General features: G+C 35.6%; 1 protein-coding gene across 2 annotated transcripts in view; it reads right to left on the reverse strand.

Moving 5' to 3' along the window:
• Positions 1 to 19,732, reverse strand: part of CNTNAP2 (contactin associated protein 2) — a 1,249,274-nt gene that overhangs the window by 695,867 nt on the left and 533,675 nt on the right. Inside the window, exons 1-2 of one of the 2 annotated variants that reach the window (XM_052795244.1) lie at positions 12,864 to 12,899; positions 6,069 to 6,216 (exon numbers count right to left, since the gene is read on the reverse strand). In XM_052795244.1, coding sequence (XP_052651204.1) covers positions 6,069 to 6,216; positions 12,864 to 12,866 — 151 coding nt within the window. In that variant the 5' untranslated portion in view covers positions 12,867 to 12,899. Of the gene's footprint in view, positions 1 to 6,068; positions 6,217 to 12,863; positions 12,900 to 19,732 lie in introns of those variants that run through there. The other variant, XM_052795237.1, reaches the window with a different exon arrangement.

The following is a 19,732-nucleotide window of genomic DNA, read 5'->3' on the forward strand; positions in this document are numbered from 1 at the left end:
GAATCTTCTGATTTTACAAGTAAGTTTTTTAATGCACTACACAAATACTAGAACTTTTTTTATATTTTTAAAATGCAGGAAATAGATGTTTTAAATTTTAAGTAGTATCTACTACCAAAATAGACCCATATTTGTTAATGGTAACAATCAAAGGTAATAAATGGACTGAAGCTTGTTCTTACTTATTTTCATGACAAAATATATGAACATGCACGTAGGAACAATCACAACCATCTCTTTCTGGAGAGGGGATGGAAGAAAACAATCCGTACTGAGAATGCTTATAAAGACAGCATTTTTGGTCTTAAATTGCAAACTCTACTGTTTAAAGACTACCATGACCTGAGAATATATGGAGGATAAAAGGTATCCTTTTTCATGACCCTTAAGGAAAAAAAAAAAAATCTCCTGCATGGCAAAAAGCTAGACAGTATGCTAACAAAGAAGCAATCTTACAAATAGAACACATATTCAAACAGATCTTTAAAAGTCTGCAAAGAAAAAGTTCAACAGTTCATTTCACTCGCTCTCCACAGTTTAGATGTGAGTATTCAGCCATGCACCTTTAGTGTCAGAAAGAGAATATCAAGCTATGTTTGACGCTGATGAGCAGTGAAGATGATGGCTAAAAATCAAACGCATAGACCTAAATAGGTATAGAACTACCCAGTACAAAAACACTGAAATTTAAGAGAAAAGGGGAAAAAAGGTTGGATGTTTAGCAGAAATCTTAACTGTCCTATCCACTGTCACAAGCAAAGCTACCCAGTTTACAGGGACCTCTGCTAAATGATTGTTTCAGTTCTGTGGTTTTTCCCCCCACACTGAAATCCCTGTATATTCATTTACTGTTACTTACAGTGATTTCACAAAATTGCTAGAAATATGGTAACATGATTTCACAAAATATACACTTCAAAATGGTTTTTCCTTTCTGCCAGTTAATATTTTTATGCAGTTCCACCACTTAGATAGTCAGAAAAGTCTGACCAGACAACTTAGTGGCACATTTATTATAAGTAATAAATTATCATACGAAGAGACAGGGAATCCTTTACGCATGTTGCTGGACTTCATTAGTATCTTGACCATTTAGGTGAATATTCACATAGGTACCAAAAGTATAGTAGCAGAAATATGTATGCATGCATTTATATACATATAGACTTGTATTTTATTCAGCACAGGGTGTTCCAATAGCAATCATGACACGTCAAGGGACTTTGGCTCATACTATTTTTTTTTTTTTTTTAAATGCTATATGCTGGTGAAACAAAATGTCCAGGGTATACTACTGAATCTGGCCAAGTGAAACTTGATCAGATTCCACAAAAGGGAAGTAATAGTGGCTTTCTCATCTACCTTAAATAGTCCCTTTGATGTTTGGATGCAATAGATGATTCTGGACAGGATGGAGGTCTTTCATTAACTATGTATGGCAACCATGTGAGACAGTGAATGAGAGATAGATAGTTAGTTTTTGCCAATAGCACGAAACCAAGCAAAGGAGATTTCAAATAAGTATCACAGAAAATTTCCTAACAATGAGTATAGCTGAATGTGGAATTAACCGTCAAAGGAAACCATGGCTTAAGTCAAAATCACCGGAGGCAGATAGGATTGACAACACCAACGATTACCCAAAAGATCTGTTCAGCCCATAGTTTTTAGCACTTCAATAGTTCCTAGTAGGTTCTTGCAAACATTCACCTGGCTCATCCCTTAAGAGCATCTCCAAACCTTATTTTTGTTCCTGTAACATGTTTACATGACCAAGTTTTTGTTCACTTTACTATCTGGAGAGTAAATGTTCTCCATACAAACATTCATTATTTCATAAAACCCTAAGGACTGTAGTTACTATTTTCCCTTCTTTTCCCACCCTCCTTAAAAAAATCAGTCACCCATCAGGAAACTGAAACAGTTAACACTTGACATAGCACAATACCAGTGGTACAGTTAATAATTGAAATGAACAGATCTGCAAACACAGCTCAGGTAACATTTGTTCAGTCCCACTGCTTCCTGAGTATTAGCAAACAGAGCTGGTCAATGAATGGAAACAGCTCAGTTTGCAGCCATTCATGGAGCTTTATCATTGTTCCTGCCACCTATTTGCCTTGAGTATATTGAGTATTTGCGTGACTTTCTGCCATCTTCAAGTGATTTTTTTCAAGTATATCCTACACTTCAGAAGTGAATCATCTGGAATTTGAAAATTCTTACCATCAGATGTACAACTGCATCAAAAAGATTCAGACGTACAGAAAATCAACACAGCCGTATCAAAAAACTCTGTGAACAGAGGTATCAGTGAGCGCTTTCCACTCATAGGATTTCAGCACCCGGAAGGCCTCATACAGTTATCTTGAAAAGCGTAGCCAAAGACTATGCAATAATATCACTATTGCCATTTTTGTAGGCATTCATCTGCCACAGGATGGAGATTAAGGGAACTATTCATATGGCAATGATCCTGCAGGAGCTTATTATGATCTTCACGAATCAGTAGTAAAATGTACTATATTGTAGTTGTCATAGCCTCCAGAAGCCATGTCTTTGCTGCCTGTCTCAAAAATTCATAAATGTGGACGTGATAGAAGATATATATCACATGTCTTGCTCTCTGTCTCCAAAAGAGCACAAATAAAAATCTGCCATCAGTTTTGACCTAAATGATTCAGTGGATGTTTTGCCTTTGGTTATATTACTTTCTCCTCTGTGACTTGCTTTTTGACAAATGATGTCACTGCAAGTGTAAAGACCCTTTTCCCCTTTACAGTGTATGAAATAGATAATTTTAAAATAAAAGCTAAAATTCCCACTGACTAAAAAGTGTTGTTTATGTTACATAATAGTGTATTTGTTGTTGTTTTCCAAGCTTGTTGTTCTCATGAAACTCCTCCATTAACATAGCCATTAAGCAAGTTATTTATCCTTTTTTTTTTTTTTTTAATAAGACATAATTAGCTTTGCCCTGTGGAGAATGAAAATCTTTTCTAAATGCAATGTCACCATTTATTCACAGATAAAAATACAATGTTCATTCTGAATCTTGTTGTAGAGTGAGGCCCTAATTCTTTTTTGGTGACTTCTGTGAGCTCTTCTCTTAGAAGACAGCCCCACAGATCTCATCTACACAAAACACAACGGTGCAGTTTCAAAGACAGCCCAGATTTCAAATTTAAAGCAAAACAAAACAAAAGTGAAAGAAGATTTGGTAATGCTATGAACTTCTCTGCACAGATGTGAGCTCTAATCACTCTCTGGAAATCACACCTTTTTTTTAACTTTAATGTGCTGGGCAAGGAAGAACATGAATTTCACCTCTGGTACAAAAAAATTAAATGTGTGTCTTATATGCATACCCAGACAAAATAGGAACCAGAAAATATGGCAATTAATGACCTGACTTTTGAATAAGCAGTTCAATATGACGAAGTATTTTTCTTAATACTCTGAGACTAGTGACCTGGTTGCAGTAATGTGCAAGGAAAGAGTTTTTGTAGTCACTAAGTGTATGGCTTCCCAATTAAACCTTGCTTGCACTGTGAGAAAATACCTGATTTTTGTATCTGAAAACGTGCTCTCTAAAATATCTAAATAAAAGAATATATTCAATATGAATCTATAAACTTAAAGAAAAATTATGATTGCGATATATTGGGCAGCCTTTTCATTTAGGTAATGTTTCCAAAATTTGGGGCAGATTTGACTAGAAGCCTATCTTTTAATCAGGCTTTGAAAATTACTGGTTATCTAAATGGCCAGTTCCTTCAGTGACAGCAGGATTAATCTGCAAATCATACTGGTTAATGACAGTGCTTATATTTATATGCAAATATATGCACTTCTAATAATAAGGTTAAAAACTTTGCCTCTCCCAAAGGACACGTCTACATGGAACAATGCAGCATTATACACCTGGCTCCAAATGATACATTTGAAGACAAGCTGGGAATTTGTACACATTACTCCCTAGTTCCAGTAGTCGTACCACAGGGCTGCCTTCCTCTCTCTTAACACAGTGAATTTTTAGTCCTTCTTCTCAACTGCTCTGCTGCTATCTACTGATAGCATTTGGAGGACAGCCCAATTCCTGCATGTAAAAAACATACTGTGTTTTAGGAGGGTTTTTGAAAGAAAAGACCCTATACACTTAAAAATGTAAAATATTATTATTAATCTTATATAACCCCTCCCAACAATTATTGAAATCACTTCTCATACAAACAGACCAGCAATACTCTCTCAGTAAAATTACAAAGTTGTGTTTGGCCACCTCAGTTCTTCTGTGAAGACACATTTACCAGTATATTCATACTTCCATACACTGTTTCTTTGGCAGATGCTTTTTATTCTCCTCCAAAAGTCTGTCAAGCAAGCAATTTTTCATCAAACAACTGGAATCATTTCGTCAACAAGCTGTGTTTTACTTTTTCTCACATTTACTTTAAGCCTCTAAAAGCATGCTGTTGTGTACCTACAGTATTTTGTCTATCTATTTCATCACACACAAAAAAAATACTACTTTTACCTGTAAATATTGCAGCAAAGATCATGGGTTTTATTGTTTGATTCTGATACATTTTTTCTGTTAAAGAGAGTCATATTTCACAGTAAACTAGATGTTGGTTTCTTGTATCAAACACCTGAATTTGCATTTGATGAACAAGTAAGGACGTATACTTAAAAGTAAGTATTTATCATGGTGCAAAATTAACCATGCTGTAGTGGCTGGTATACTTAAAACTGCACATAAAACATTTTAGCAGTATGATGGTAAATACTTGTTTATTAAGAGCCATGTACTGAACAATCACAGTGGTACCTAAAACTTCAGAAGCTCAGTTTCTCTTTACGTAAGAATCAACTCTAGAATAACCCACAGTTCCTCGGATACACTGTTGTCTTTTTATGAATGTATCTAACACCAATGCATGCCCTCAGCACAGCAGCATCAACATCACAGCCAGTATGATTTGATTTCTCAACTAAGTTACTGCAGCTACTGGGAAATTCTCTGTGGTTTAATATAAATTTTTAAAATAGGGCTTTAATTCATTGTGTGGAAATAGGAAAAATAATACCAAAACTCTATTCTTTGTGGTTCTTACTGGTGCCAAATGAAAATATATAGCCTTTTGACTATCTATCCAAATCAAAACAAGAACTGAAATCACAAGGTGTTCTTTTTTGCTAGTTAGGGTGGCAAAGGGCTCCCATATGCCTTAAGTCACCCAGTGAAGTTAATGGATGAGTCTTCCAGATGTGTGCTCGTCACCTTATTCTAACACCTGGTTATTAAAAGACAAATCTCAGATAGCTCCTTCCAGCTAAAACACCAACAAAGACAGGATACTGCATAAAAAATACATACTTAGAAATAGGACATCAGATACTTAATTTTCTGCAGGTTTGTAGATTTTCTTTAAGCACTGGCTGGATTGAATTCACAGAAGGGCATTTAGAAATTACCCTTGCTTTTCTTAAAACATAATCAGTTCTGCTCCTAACTTCAGAGGCATTTGTACCATTGCTCATCCAGATTTCAAATGAAATTCTAAAGTCATATTCAAATACTAAAGGAAAAACCTCTGAAAAACATGTCACGTATCTAGACAATCTGAGCTCCTGTGATAGAATTCTTATTTATTTGCTTTAATTTTAACTCTAGCAACAGGCAATAAATTATGTCCTGTTTCCCAGTTGTTCCCCTCAAGACCCAACATGACATTTGTCTGAATACTATCTTTTCCTCGACTGGCCCATTCAAGCTTATATAACAGCCAAAGTCTTCTGCAAAAGAAACCGTGAAGATAAAAAGGAGCAACTTCAAAGCACTTTTGCGAATTCCAATGTTGCATCTTCCAGAGAAGAACAAACTAGCAACTCAAGGTTACAATAAATATTTCATGAAGCCCTGGGCAATATAACTAGCGATCCTGGAACATCTTAATCTATCTAAGCAAAAAGTACTTGAGATTCAGATTTAAACTGAGATCCAAACCCAGTTTTTATTTAGGGGAAAAAAAAAAAAAAAAAAGGATGATCATGGAAAAACTTACAATAGGAGCAGCCGTAGACTTCAATTCTTAACCCAATTTGGCCCTCTCCATTCCAGTCCAAAGGAACTATCCGTACATAGCGAGCAATAACTGGATGTTGTAAATCATGTCGGACTACACCATCAGAGTTTGTATTTCCAGGAAATGCCTAAGGGAAAGAAGAAGCAGAAAAAGAAAATTATTGTATTACCTCTACCTCACATGCTATAAAGCTTCAGTTCTGAAGGAAAACATTAGGTAGTGAAGTCCTCTGAGTGTCTAGGTTACACTGAAGTTTGGTTTAAATGTTTCTTTGATAGTGACTAAATGAACAGTTGATTTACAAAGTCTCACAAGAATACCAAAACAGTAGCATTGAGACCTCTTTGTCCACAACAGATATGTTGAAATCATGGAACAGCTCCTGCTAGCTAAGAGACTAATCCATTTTGCATCACTAATCTGTTACTCAGTTATTAACATGTTAATAAAAGTGTCCAACCCAGAGTGGTTGTTCTGGAGAAGGCAATATCCATCCTCTATCAGTAAGATTACACACACCAGTAATTTTCCTGTAAATATGAACACTGAAACAACTCGCTTCCTACAATAGACACGGACCCTTTCAATTTCTCAATTTTCTAAGAATTTAAAAATCTTCCTTTACTTCTGATGTATATTACCTGCTGGAAAGTGAGTGTCCAGTTTCTTTCCTAACCATAGCTGTCACCCACAGCACAGCCTATTTTTGGTTAATAAAACTTTGGAAGTCAGGAAAGGACACAAGAGCTCTCAAGGGAGTTTTGAAAGTCAGTGAAGTAAATATTTAGCACTTGGTTTGTAGTTTTGTACCTACTGGTAAAATATTTCATAGCATCAAGCTTAAAAGTAAACAATACCTATTAGCTAACATAATAGACCATCTTTTTTGTCTTGTCAGTTTATGGACAATCCATTCACTGATGGCAGATGTTAAAGACTACCATTCAGCTATTCTCAGTATTTTCAGAGGAACTTTCACACCTCTTCACAGGTAATTTTCAACAGAAATAAGTGTCTTGTAACAGTGAACAGAGTAGTCATAAATGAACAGAGAAAAGGTGACCCATTATTAGAGAGCCTATGAAAATAAGAAATTTTTGTGCATCCTCATTAAAAAAAGATATTTTTGCTACAGAGGAAAAAATATTCAGTAGCAGTAGTATCTACACATCTGCCATCTGAATAAATCCATATAAAGTCCTATAATAAATACCAATAGTGGAATGAAAAACAAAGAAAGAAACAACTGGACTGTAAGCAATACTACTGCAAAATATAGTCAACAAAAATTTGAAAGACACAAAATTTAAGTTGGCCCTTGCATACAGATATAGCAATATCTAATTGTAATTACATGCCTGCATACTACTTATTCCAAAAGGATATCCTGGATGAATAATTATTTTGTACAGTGCACTGTAGATCTAGGTGGTGGTAAATGTAAGGAAGATCCACAGGATCCCTTCCTTGGTGGAGTCCAACAATTATGACATATAATAACAGTTACATGCACCTTAATTTTCCTGTACTGCAGCTATTGATGTGCTAATGATTATGATGGCACTCCTCACTTCATAGCTAAGCTTGTAAGATACATTAATTAATGTCTGTGAAGCACATACATATTCAAGTGGTAAGTATTTATAAGGAAATTAGCAGTTCTGTCTTCTGAGCTGAACAGAAGACAACAACCAACAAAGGAAAGCATACACTGAATGAGGACAAAAAATCCTATTGAACAGCTGCCTCTTAGTCTTGTTCTAGGAATAACAGAACTTCATGGAGGGAATAAAGAATTTGATCCTTGAAAAAAATATATTTTAGTGAGCATGCAAGGTAATGCTCCATATTTCAAAAGCAATTTCTGTTTGGGCATATCTTAGTTTTGTGATGCTTGGCAAAATCTTATCAAAACTATCTTAATGTAGGGTTTTGCTGGTTGTTTTGGGGTTTGTTTGTTTGTTTAATTTGTTAGAAGTATTAGGGGCAAAGGAAGCTGAATATAGGAGGGCATGATATTTTCTATATAATTTGATTAAATGATTGATGAAAAATGATTCTCAAAATCAAAATGATTTTCTGTAGCTCTCCAAACTTTGTGCCCTGACTTATGCTTTAACAGTCCTTTGTCAGAAAGACTTAGAGCTGAAACCATCAGGTGTTTGATATTTTGAGGGTGTCTGTTGGTATATGATCCCATAACCTGTGCTGAATGCATAAACACAGTCAATAGACAATAGGGCAGTCTGTCATTAGTTTCCCAGATTATTAAAAAGCATTCCATTTAGTCTCCAGCAGAACAATATCTTTTAAATACAGCCTTCATTTAGATAAATGTGGTACAGTAATACACACTTTGTGGATAATGCAATCATCAAGCCAAAATCCATCATTGCAAGGCTGAAAAATCAATTTACAGGAGCTTGTGAATTATGTACTATTGCTGTAAAATCTCCTTTTCTGACTGAGATTTGTACGTGGACTCAGAGAGGCAGGTTTTCATTTAAAATTGAGTTTATAGAATTTTCAAAGCCACACGTTTGCTAAGGTTAACACACAGTTTAATAAGATTTAAAAGTATAATTTAGACCCACATCTCTAATAGGAGATTTTTTTTAAAGAGGAAGTGAATCTCTGGCTAAAAAAAAGTATAGAAATGTACAATAAGAAACCCCCTTACAAAACTATTTTTCAGAAAAAGGGGGAAATACGTGTATAAATTAAACAAGGTTTATGGATTATTAATCTCACAAACTCACTTAAGTATTATTGCCAAATGTCTGCTTTTCATGGGTAACATGGTTTTTCTTTAACCCAAACTGGGAAAATGACCAAAATGGCTCAGTTGTCTGTAAAACAGGTAGCACTGTCTCACCAGTCCAACTCCAAAATCCTCTGTTCTACAAGTCATTTTCCTTGTTTTGGATACCTACTTCTGTAACCTGCTTTATGTTTCAGCTCACATTTCAATGAAAAGATCAGGAGTGTTGTGAGTAACAATCATTTTTCTCAAAGGCAATGTTCCACAGGACAGCAAAGAAATAAGAATAAGGAAAGGTAAGAAAATATTCCCCCAAATCCTTTCTGAACACTGCTTTTCAACATATGTTGAATGGAGTTTTCAAAAGTACTCACTAAGAGTTTTGCAACTGTCTGCCTTAAGAGTAAAATTTGTTCAGCTCCAAGTATTTTTCAAAAATTACCAGGGCAAGTTTATAGGACAGATAATATATTTTAATGGGACAACTAATTAAGTTTAAAATAAAAAAGCTTTTGGCACAGGAGCTTTCTTCAGCAGAAGCAGCAGCAAAAATAAGCTGTATGAACTTTGAAATTCACTATCACTTTATCAATATGCTTCAGTCACACTACTGTACATAGAGACACAGTAGAGACATTCAGTATAATTTACTTTGCATAAACAAAGAACCTGAGCAAAGTGAAGGTAAGTTTTTGTGAAATTTGGAAGAAAAGGTAGGGAAAGTTAAGAATCAGACTCAATTTTTTTTCCTGTATTTACAGAACAATGATATTCTAATCAATAATAATAAATGTTAAAGCTAAATTATAAATTTATAGTAGTATTGTTGTAAAGTATAGTAGTAAAGTAACATAAAGCTTAATACTATTATTTAAATAAAACTGACAAAAATGTGTTTAGTTTCATGTAAAAGGACAGTTTTGCAATAACGTTCACTACTCAACTTTATGGATACAGCAAATACGTTACAAAATCTCATTTTGGAAAAATACTTTGATCGCCTTTTACAATAAAGGTTTTAAAAAAAGTCTCAGCATTAAAAAAATCACCTCTGAAGTAAGGAGGCTCAAGACTGAATGAAAAGAAACGTTATTAAGTAAACAAAAGTGGAAGTTTTCATACTTTAACCAAAGAGGAGAAGAATGAAAGAATGTTGTTCAGATACTCAAACAAATGAACAAAAAGATGTTTGCAATCTTTCAACTCTTAGTGAACCAGAGAAAAAAACTGCACTTCACCCCCCAAAAAATCATCACATATATACCAGAGAACCTAACTTGCTTAAGGGGAAAATTAATTCTTCACCTGACTTAATTCAGGTGAAGAATTCTCCATCCAAATTAATGATTTATTCAGAGACAATTATTAAAATTACTTCAATGTATGCTCTTTCTAGGGTGATGTAAAAATAGGGCAATGCATGGAATAGTAGGATGACATTTCTTTTCTAGTTAAAAGAGGAAGGACTAATTTTTTTTTCATAAATTTAATTACTAGTAATTTTTTTCATTACTTTAATTATATACTTACTATTATACTTCTTGACAGTTACATTTTGCCATTGGCATTTTAAGCAAAGGAGGGAATAATTTATGGGTCTGAATTTATGAAAAAAATCTAGGCTTCTAGCTTTATTTTGATACAGCAATAGTGAAATCACTACAGAGTCTATGTTCCATGGTACTAGAGCTCTATAAATGGTTCTCATAATCAGAAACAGGATTTTCATGTAAAGCCACATTAATAAAAGTGTGGTATTATAAAATATGGAAACATCCACTGACAGATAGAAGATGTCTGTGGGAAACATAACTGGATTTTCTTTGAAGACTCCAAGATGAGTTAAGCATGGAGCTAGCTAAACCTTACAATTTTTGTTTTATAGAAAATCCCCCAAAATTCCAAAACAAATACTTTTCCAAAAACTAGAAGGATTACAAACTTGAGAAGTTGACAGCTTTGGTTATGGCTGCCAGCCCTCTGCCTGCACAGCAAAGAAAATCTGGAAAACTTTGTTCTTCACTTGAGTTCTTAAGACCCTGCACCACCGAGGAGAGGAGCAGGGCAGGCTGGGTGCTGGGAGCTCCCGGCCAGCAGTGTTGTGGAAGGGTGTTGGGCAATGCAGGGCAGCCCAAATCCATGGGCCCTGGAAAAATTCACATCATGTACCGGTTCTGTACAAGCTGACTGAAATCCATAGTAGATTTCAGAGAAACCAAGATGTTTTACAACATGAACATTTTCCAAAGAAAACCTTAACTTCATTAGAAAATCGAGTCAAGCTCTAAGTACCTCACTGCTGCTGAAACATTTCTCAGCTCCATACCTATGAAAATCCAGCCCAAATGTATGATGTAAACTGAAACAGCAAGAATAAAAGGACTCGGTAAAAGAAAATGTTATGAGATTAACTTCAAAGAGGAAGGGGGAAAAAAAAGAGGAGAAAACAACAGCTGCTAAGAAAACTGATTGCAGAAGGAAAGAAAAATAGCAAATAAACAGAAAAAAATGGAATGGGTCAGAAGGAAACAAATCTGTGTTTGGTCTATTTTAGCTCAGGTTTGACACATTGCTAGTGCTGTGTTGAGTAAGAACAGGAGATCAGAAGCAGTAGCCTTTTGCTTGAAGAACCATTTCTTCATTCTCTCTATCGAACAGCACAATCAGTAACACTACAGCTTGTATACTGTCGTCTCTCCTTGAAACCAAACCAAACCAAAACAAACATCTTCAAAGCAAAACATTTCTATAGCATCATTCACAATCATCTCACACAGCAATGCATCTAAACAGAAAAAGAGTATCTGAAAGCAATTGAAAGCTATAGCAGGTATTTCCCTTATCCCAAATGATGAAACCCTCAAATCATACCCTCAACAGGTGCTGAATCTCATCTTTGAGACTCATGGTTATAAAATGACCAGAGCTCCTAGGAGCTCAGGATTAACAACATGTGGATAAACTAAACATTATAATGCTGCTGATGGTACTCTGTGCTCATATAAACTCGATTCTACTCCCAGTGATATCAGTAAGTTCCCAATTTCAATAGTTATCCATACCCTTCCCTCAGCCACACATCTCTGTTAAGCAAGTTGCTTATGTTATGAATGTAGCACCACCAATTTCTGAAAAACTACCCACATACTCAAACTAAGGAACATTTAGTAACAGGCTTTTAATATAACTGAATACACATCTTTTCTGTGCTCAAAATATTTCCTAGCATTTTTTAAACAGACCCACGATTTTGACCACATTACTCCCTTAAATTCTCTACTGATTCCTAGGGGGTTTACCTTCAGGTTCAAAATCTGTCTCTGTATGCTAAAAACATAGTCTAACCATGTATGCATCATAATTAGAGGTATAATATCATGTAATTATCACTACATTCAAAGAGTAATGCCAAAAGCTGTATTTGTTGCTTTTTACCCTTCCACATCTCCAAGCAAAACTAAATGATTCAGCAACATCACATTATTGATTTTTATAACAAAATACACTAACATTTTATAGCCTGCTTAACTGTTGCTATACTTAAAAAGAACTTGATCTCATATACAAGTACATTTACTTTTTATTATTTTAACAGGAGCCTCAAGAATCTTTAAGTGTCAAGAAATCTTTAAGGGATAATTCCATCTTCTGTTCACAGATGAGTCCTATGGATTTCAGTTTTGTACATTGATTCCTAGAAAAAGTTTTTAAATCTTGAAGACAGAGAATTGGAGGAATCATAGAGGAAGATATGATACCCTGGTGTCATGGTTTAACTCCAGCCAGCAACTAAGCACCACGCACCTGCTCACTCACTCCCCCCCCCCCCCCCCGCAGCGGGATGGGGGAGACAATCAGAAGGAAAAAGTTAAAACTAGTGCATTGACATAGGAACAGTTGAATAGAACAGAAAGGAAGAAAATAATAATGATAATAACAACAATAATAAAAGGACAATAATAATAAAAAGATTGGAATATACAAAACAAATGATGTACAATGCAATTGCTCACCATTTGCTGATAAATGCCCAGTTAGTTCCTGAGCAGTGATCCCCTCCCAGTCCCACTCCCCCCAGTTTATATACTAGATGTGACATCACATGGTATGGAATACCCCTTTGGCCAGTTTGGGTCAGCTGCCCTGGCTCTGTCCCCTCCCAACTTTTTGTGCCCCTCCAGCCTTCTTGCTGGCTGGGCAAAAGCAGCTGAAAAATCCTTGACTTTAGACTAAACACTACTTAGCAACAACTGAAAACATCAGTGTGTTATCAACATTCTTCTCATACTGAACCCAAAACATAACAGTATACCAGCTACTAGAAAGAAAATTAACTCTATCCCAGCTGAAACCAGGACACCTGGATATAATTTCAGATACTCAAAATAAAAATTACAAATTAGTTTCATATTCAAATCTGTCACTAAGTTTTAACTTGGTGTATTGATATTTGTAGTTTTTCTTTTAAAAAAACCCAACAAACAAAAAACCCATACACAAACAAACCAAGACCAAAAAAATGCACACCAGCAAGGCCACTGTTTCCAGAACATGACTAATATTAACTGGATGCAAGTGAAACACTCTATTCTCTCCCAGCACTATTGCAGCATATTATCTTTGTTTAATTTACTTTGAGTAATGAAGCCTAAAGCCAAAATCCCAAATAAAGAAAGAACTACCTCTTCACCCTGCTCATACACCCTAAACCCAAGAATAAATTGTTTTTCTCATACTTCTGCATACTAACTGTTCCTACCTTTTTAAGTGTAGAAACTTTACCGAGTTATCTGTGCATTTTGCTAGGAAAACTGACTGCTTTCCAGGAGAAGAACAGCAATCCTTTGATAACTTTATATTACATGAATATTTGAGGTAGGACATCAGAGAGTGCACATGTGTATAGATAGGGTTTTTTTGTTTGTTTTCCCCACAAATCCACTTAATCCCCCTATTCTCCTAACCTTTAGACTCAAGAACAAGAGGATACAAACATACGGATACTGTTAAGTTTTATCTATGGGACATCACAGATGGCATCACAGCAAAGGCACCAACAGAGTCATACTTCTCCACAGCAAAGGCACCAACAGAGTCATACTTATCCACATCCTGAAATTGAACATAATATTCCAGAGATGTGATAAATAGCTGACCAGCAAATGTCTGGTATGGACACCAAACATAGTATGAAAAACTTCTACTACCAATATTCACAAAATTAGAAGATAATTTTCAGGTCTGCATAATGAATAAGAGATTTCAACCTCTATGTTAAACCATGTAGGTTTTGGTCAGGATGAGACAAAATGGAGAAAATTTTAAATTTTTTTAAAACCTAAAATATACACCAAAATATTAAAACAACATTAGAGTTGTCATCACTGTTAGTAGAAGTAATGTTTCCTGCAGAGTCTTAATGAATTCCTGAATAACATTATGGTACTCATTTATTTCCATAATTACATGTTATTTATTTCCCAGAGATTCATACAATACCCAAAGAGAAAATTGTGATTATCTATTCTAATACCCTAAACAACTGAGGCTGCAGTACCTTGGGGTTTTGGGGTGGTTTTTTCATTTTTAACCATATCTACATTCAAAACCAAAACCAGATGAACTTGATTTGGAAACTTTTGCTGATGAAAGTCTATCCTTGTCTTTGGCAATTTGTTCCAATGAGTTAAGATCCAGTATTTACACTTAGATATACTTTGTGAAAATACAACCTTCCAGCCATTGAATAATGTTACATCTTTGCTGTCAAGGTCAAGTGATTGCATCATTAGTAAAAATTTCTTAACACATTGGGGAGGAATCATTAACTTGCTCTTAGTCTTAAATAAACTAAACAGATTTTAATGCTTAGACATTTCAGGTCACACGGTAGACCCACTCCAGGGATAACTTGGGGTATTCATAATAAATAAGACTGATATCTTGAAGACAGTTCCTTTATTTGCATGAGAAACTAAAACATGCATAGCGTCCAAACCTGTGGACTGCCAGATGGGAAAGGACTGTCTTCCATGAAGGTAACATACAGGGTGTGCCTTATAGCACAGGAGCTAGATTCTCTTTGTGACAGCACCCATGTGATGCTAGACAAGTAAGTTGCAAAAACTTTTCAGTGGCACTTATTATACTTTCCTGGGCACACAAAATGATTAGGTAGTTTTGACTTAATCTTTCAGTGTCTCAGTTCCACATATAAAATAGGCAGTAAAAATTCATTTGTTTTATGGGGTTGTAAAAATAAAATAATACTTATTAAGCACTTAGTCAAGTATTCACATGGGTGCCTAAATTAGAAATCTGAGCCTTTTGTGGTCAGTGAGGCAAAGTGGGAGATAGGAACTAAATTAAAAGCTTGCCACTCTTCACTGGCTACACAGTAAAACATAAATTTTCCTGGGTAAAATATAAATGTATTCTACAAAATGGAGAATATAATAAAAAATTTAGTTCCAAAAGTTGCCTAGTGACTGATTCACGTTAAAAGAAAAAGAATACAAAACGCAGTGTGATACGGTTATAGAGACAGAATAAAAACTGCTTTTGACCCTGGGAGTTGTTAGGTCTTATTCATTAATAGACAAAAATTACTTTTGCTACATCTTCTGTAGAATGAGAGACATGAAGAATGTGTTTCAAAAATAACTAAACACAACTGCAATCATTAGTGAAATAATAACAGCAACAGCTCTCTGATCACTGTCTGCTGGGCTGCAGAGCTCAACAGTGACAGGAGCTCTCACCTTGAGAAGAGCGGCAAGCACAGAGGAAACCAGCGTGGTCCTTGGTTTCCTTTCCTCTCTAGTACTGATGTACTTGGCAATTTTCACACACATTGATGTTTTTTTAAATAGCTTTTAAGTAATTTTCAGAACAGTATTTATTCCTTGTACACCAGTCTGGTCCCAAAGCTTCTTGTGTCTCTTCTACACAACTCCACTACTCTACTGGGTTACTTACATGAAACTTTGCAAGCCAAGAAGTTGAGGCTGTTACTAGTGAGTGCAGTTCTGAGAGGCAGATACAAACTCAGCAGTGTCATTCTATGCCCCTAGACTTAGGGCATCAGATATAAGACTCTGAAACTCCTTGCAGGAAAAAGGACAAAGGCAAAACCTATTTTAAATACTGTTTAGAATCTTCTATATTCAGTAAAGACATAGCAACAAAATAATGAAAGCTTTTGGGCTCTTAATTGGTTATACGTTAATATAAACAATGTTCTCTGCCCATGACAGAAAATCTGAATTTGTGATTTCAATTTGTAACTATAAATCAAAATTACCGTACTTGGTGTTTTCATATTCTTTCTTTCTGAGTGATGAGGAAATCAGGATGGTCAAATTTTAAGATAAACTTTTCTCAGTTATGAGTATTTTTCATTCCTATGTGAAATCACAGAAATGTCCAAAGACTACTTTTCAGATTGTTGCAATTCTGCCTAGACTATTAGCATGCAAGAAACAACCCCGAACCAAACTACGTGCCATATCTGAAATAGTTTGTTCCAGGAATACAATTGTAAATCAAGCTGTGGGGAATAAAGTCTGGTTATTGTGTATTAATTGCTTCAAATTTGAAGTTAATATTGTATATCGAGATAACAAGAAACAACTTTTGAAGACAAAAGTTAAATAATCAGGTGTTTTTCCAGTATACTTTCAGTATCTGTTTAATGCTGGGATTATAGTTAATTGCAAATAGCATTTATAGTTCTCCATAACTCAAATGCACTTCCCAATAATGAGACATAAGACTGGATAACAACAAAATAATAAGGTTTCTTTAAATATGTCTTCAGCTGTCCTTAAAACATGTTAAAACATTACAAAATGCATTAAAAATTATAGAAACTTGAAAAGTATGCATTTAATATAATTTTGTATCTTTTGGATTTGTTTTTGTATGCTTCCAAGTCGTAACGTTTAAAAAAGGAACAAAACACATGTATAATGTTAAGTCAAGATTCAGCAAACAATGCCTAGAGGAAAAAAAATGAAGAAAAAAGGAAAACTAGTACTATTGTCATCTAACACTAATACATGTCTCAGTTTCTGGCTGTAGCCACAGTACTCTCTGAACACGTCAAGAGGAAAGAAAATAAAAATAACTTATTGTCGTGGTTTAACCCCAGCCAGCAACTAAGCACCACGCAGCTGCTCACTCACTCCTCCCCCACACAGTGGGATGGGGGAGAAAGTCAGGAAAAGAAGTAAAACTCATGGGTTGAGATAAGAACAGTTTAATAGAACAGAAAAGAAGAAACTAATAATGATGATGATAACACTAATAAAATGACAACAGCAATAATAAAAGGATTGGAATGTACAAATGATGCGCAGTGCAATTGCTCACCACCCACTGATCGACACCCAGTTAGTCCCCGAGCGGTGATCCCCCCGCCCCCACTTCCCCCAGTTTATACACTAGATGGGACGTCACATGGTATGGAATACCCTGTTGGCCAGTTTGGGTCAGCTGCCCTGTCTGTGTCCTGTGCCAACTTCTTGTGCCCCTCCAGCCTTCTTGCTGGCTGGGCATGAGAAGCTGAAAAATCCTTGACTTTAGACTAAACATTACTTAGCAACAACTGAAAACATCAGCGTTATCAACATTCTTCTCATACTGAACTCAAAACATAACACTGTACCAACTACTAGGAAGACAATTAACTCTATCCCACCTGAAACCAGGACACTTATCTAAAATACTTTGCATGCACTAAAATCAAGAACTCCAAAGGCTGATGCAGTTACCAACGATAACTAGGGTACAGGAAATCTCTAGCCATTTTCCTTTCCTTTTCTCCTATTCGCCCTAGGCAGAGCCCATACTCTGAAAATCACTACCTTAAGTCAAGATCTTCTTCCTGAAGGATCATGGGTTTAGAACCTTTTGCTCTGTGGCCCAGGATATGAGCAACAAAATCTAAACCAAATATAAATATGGGAAACATCAATGAAAAGCATGTGGATCCTTTCTACAGGCTAAAAGGGCTCCAAATGCAGAGAGTCATAAGAAAAATTGCAAGCAAACACAAAATTCCTGTCTCAGGAAGAACACCTGGAGTAGGACTCTTTAGAATAATTCTTTCAAACTGATCAAAGGAATATTACTAAGAAATCCCCAAAGGCAGAATTACAATATGTGAGAGTCTTCAAACATGCCTGCCTGTCCGACTTGCATCTAAAAGCTGATCGCCTTTCTAGGGAAATAAGGACAGTTTTAACCACTTGGCCTTTTGAAAGGATATCAAAAAGCCACAAGAATATTTTATAAAGGAATGTGCAAAGAAATACCTGAATTGTTACAAGTTAACTGAAAGAAACCCCTAAAGAAAGAGGTAACTTCTTACTCTTTTTTTTTTTTCTTTCTGCCAACACAAAAATGACAGAAAGATTTTGGAAGGACTTCAGAATACTTACGTCTCTGTTTAAGTCCATTCTGACAATGTGAAATGGCAATTCAGCCTTCATGCCAAAAGTGCCTGATATCCATATCAGAAGTTTAGAGTAAGAAGTAATTCTGATTGGAAACCCTAGGAATTTAGTAAACTGTTAATTGTCTTAACAAAACAGACAACAATAGAATAAGACATACGGAAGGTGCTATTTTTGCTCTAAAGTAAATAACCTGATTTAATCCCATTACCTGTTTTCCAACTGTATTCTTTCAGGAGTTTTATTTTTCCCTTTGACAGAGATAATATGCCTCTGTAATTTCCCTATAAAGCTGTTTTGTTCAGTTTCACATCAAGTACTATTCTGAAAGTGACTGTATAGACATCTTTTAGGTCAAATGCCCTCAAATAGCTGAAATAGGAGGACTTCCATGTATCAGACTCCTTGTTTAATCATCAGTGAAGGTGAATCTATTTTGAAAACAATAATTGGAAGAGGGAAGGATTTTAAAATTTTGATCACCTGTCCACTTCTTTTCCTTACAATTCATAAAATGAATAGTAAAGTGATTTAATGGCCTAATATGCTTGCAACAGAAACTTCCTAAATTTAATTTTAAGCTGTGTTATAAATCTTGGGGGATTGAACATTTAGAGTCAATTGATCACTAGTTGTGTGCAAGTCATTTTTACTCCTCATGCAGCATGGGTAATTTTATCTCACTCGGGTATTTCCAGTTTATGTATTTTTGGCAGCCAGGAGGCATGCTTCCCTGACCAAGGAGGCAGTGACATTTTGAGTTTAGTGTGACTTCATTGCAGTCTCTTGAGTCTATCACCAAGCAGGGCTGAGGGCCTCTATGGCCACTGTATGAAAGGAAGAGTTGGAGTTCAACAGAGCAACACCTGTGCCATTAATAGCCTCATGTGTTTTACTATTCATGTAGAAGCAGAAGGTGGAAATTCTGACGTACATGGATCTTTACTACTGAGGCCCAATATTTGTCCTACATGATTTACTTGCCTGTGACAAGGATTTGCAGCAGCACAGAAAAGGTGGAGTGTGGTTCTGTTCCTATGCAAAGGCCCAAATTGATCAGGAAAGGGCTAGTAGATACACAGTAAATCTTCTTGCATATTCTTTTTTCCAAAGCTACGTCACACCGACATTGCTGTTTCCTAGTAACGGCAAGAGTTCTTAGTATCACCCGCTTTTGCGGTGAAGACACCATGATCTTGTTGTTATTTATTAGTCCAGTATCCCTTTCATCTACAAATAATATGAGAAAAACCAAAAATACTCTTTGTGGTTATTTTTAGGAAGGAGGACTGGAAAGACAAAGGAACAAGGATCTCCCTATCTTTCGCTTTCCCTGCCTTCTAGACTAATTTAGTTACCGCTTGAGAGTATTTTGAAAACATGCTTGCAAGTGCTCAAATGAATTTGGAGTTCTTCAGAAGGAA

The sequence above is a fragment of the Harpia harpyja genome, chromosome 1 (assembly GCF_026419915.1).
Source record: "Harpia harpyja isolate bHarHar1 chromosome 1, bHarHar1 primary haplotype, whole genome shotgun sequence".
NCBI classification, from domain to species: Eukaryota; Metazoa; Chordata; class Aves; order Accipitriformes; family Accipitridae; genus Harpia; species Harpia harpyja.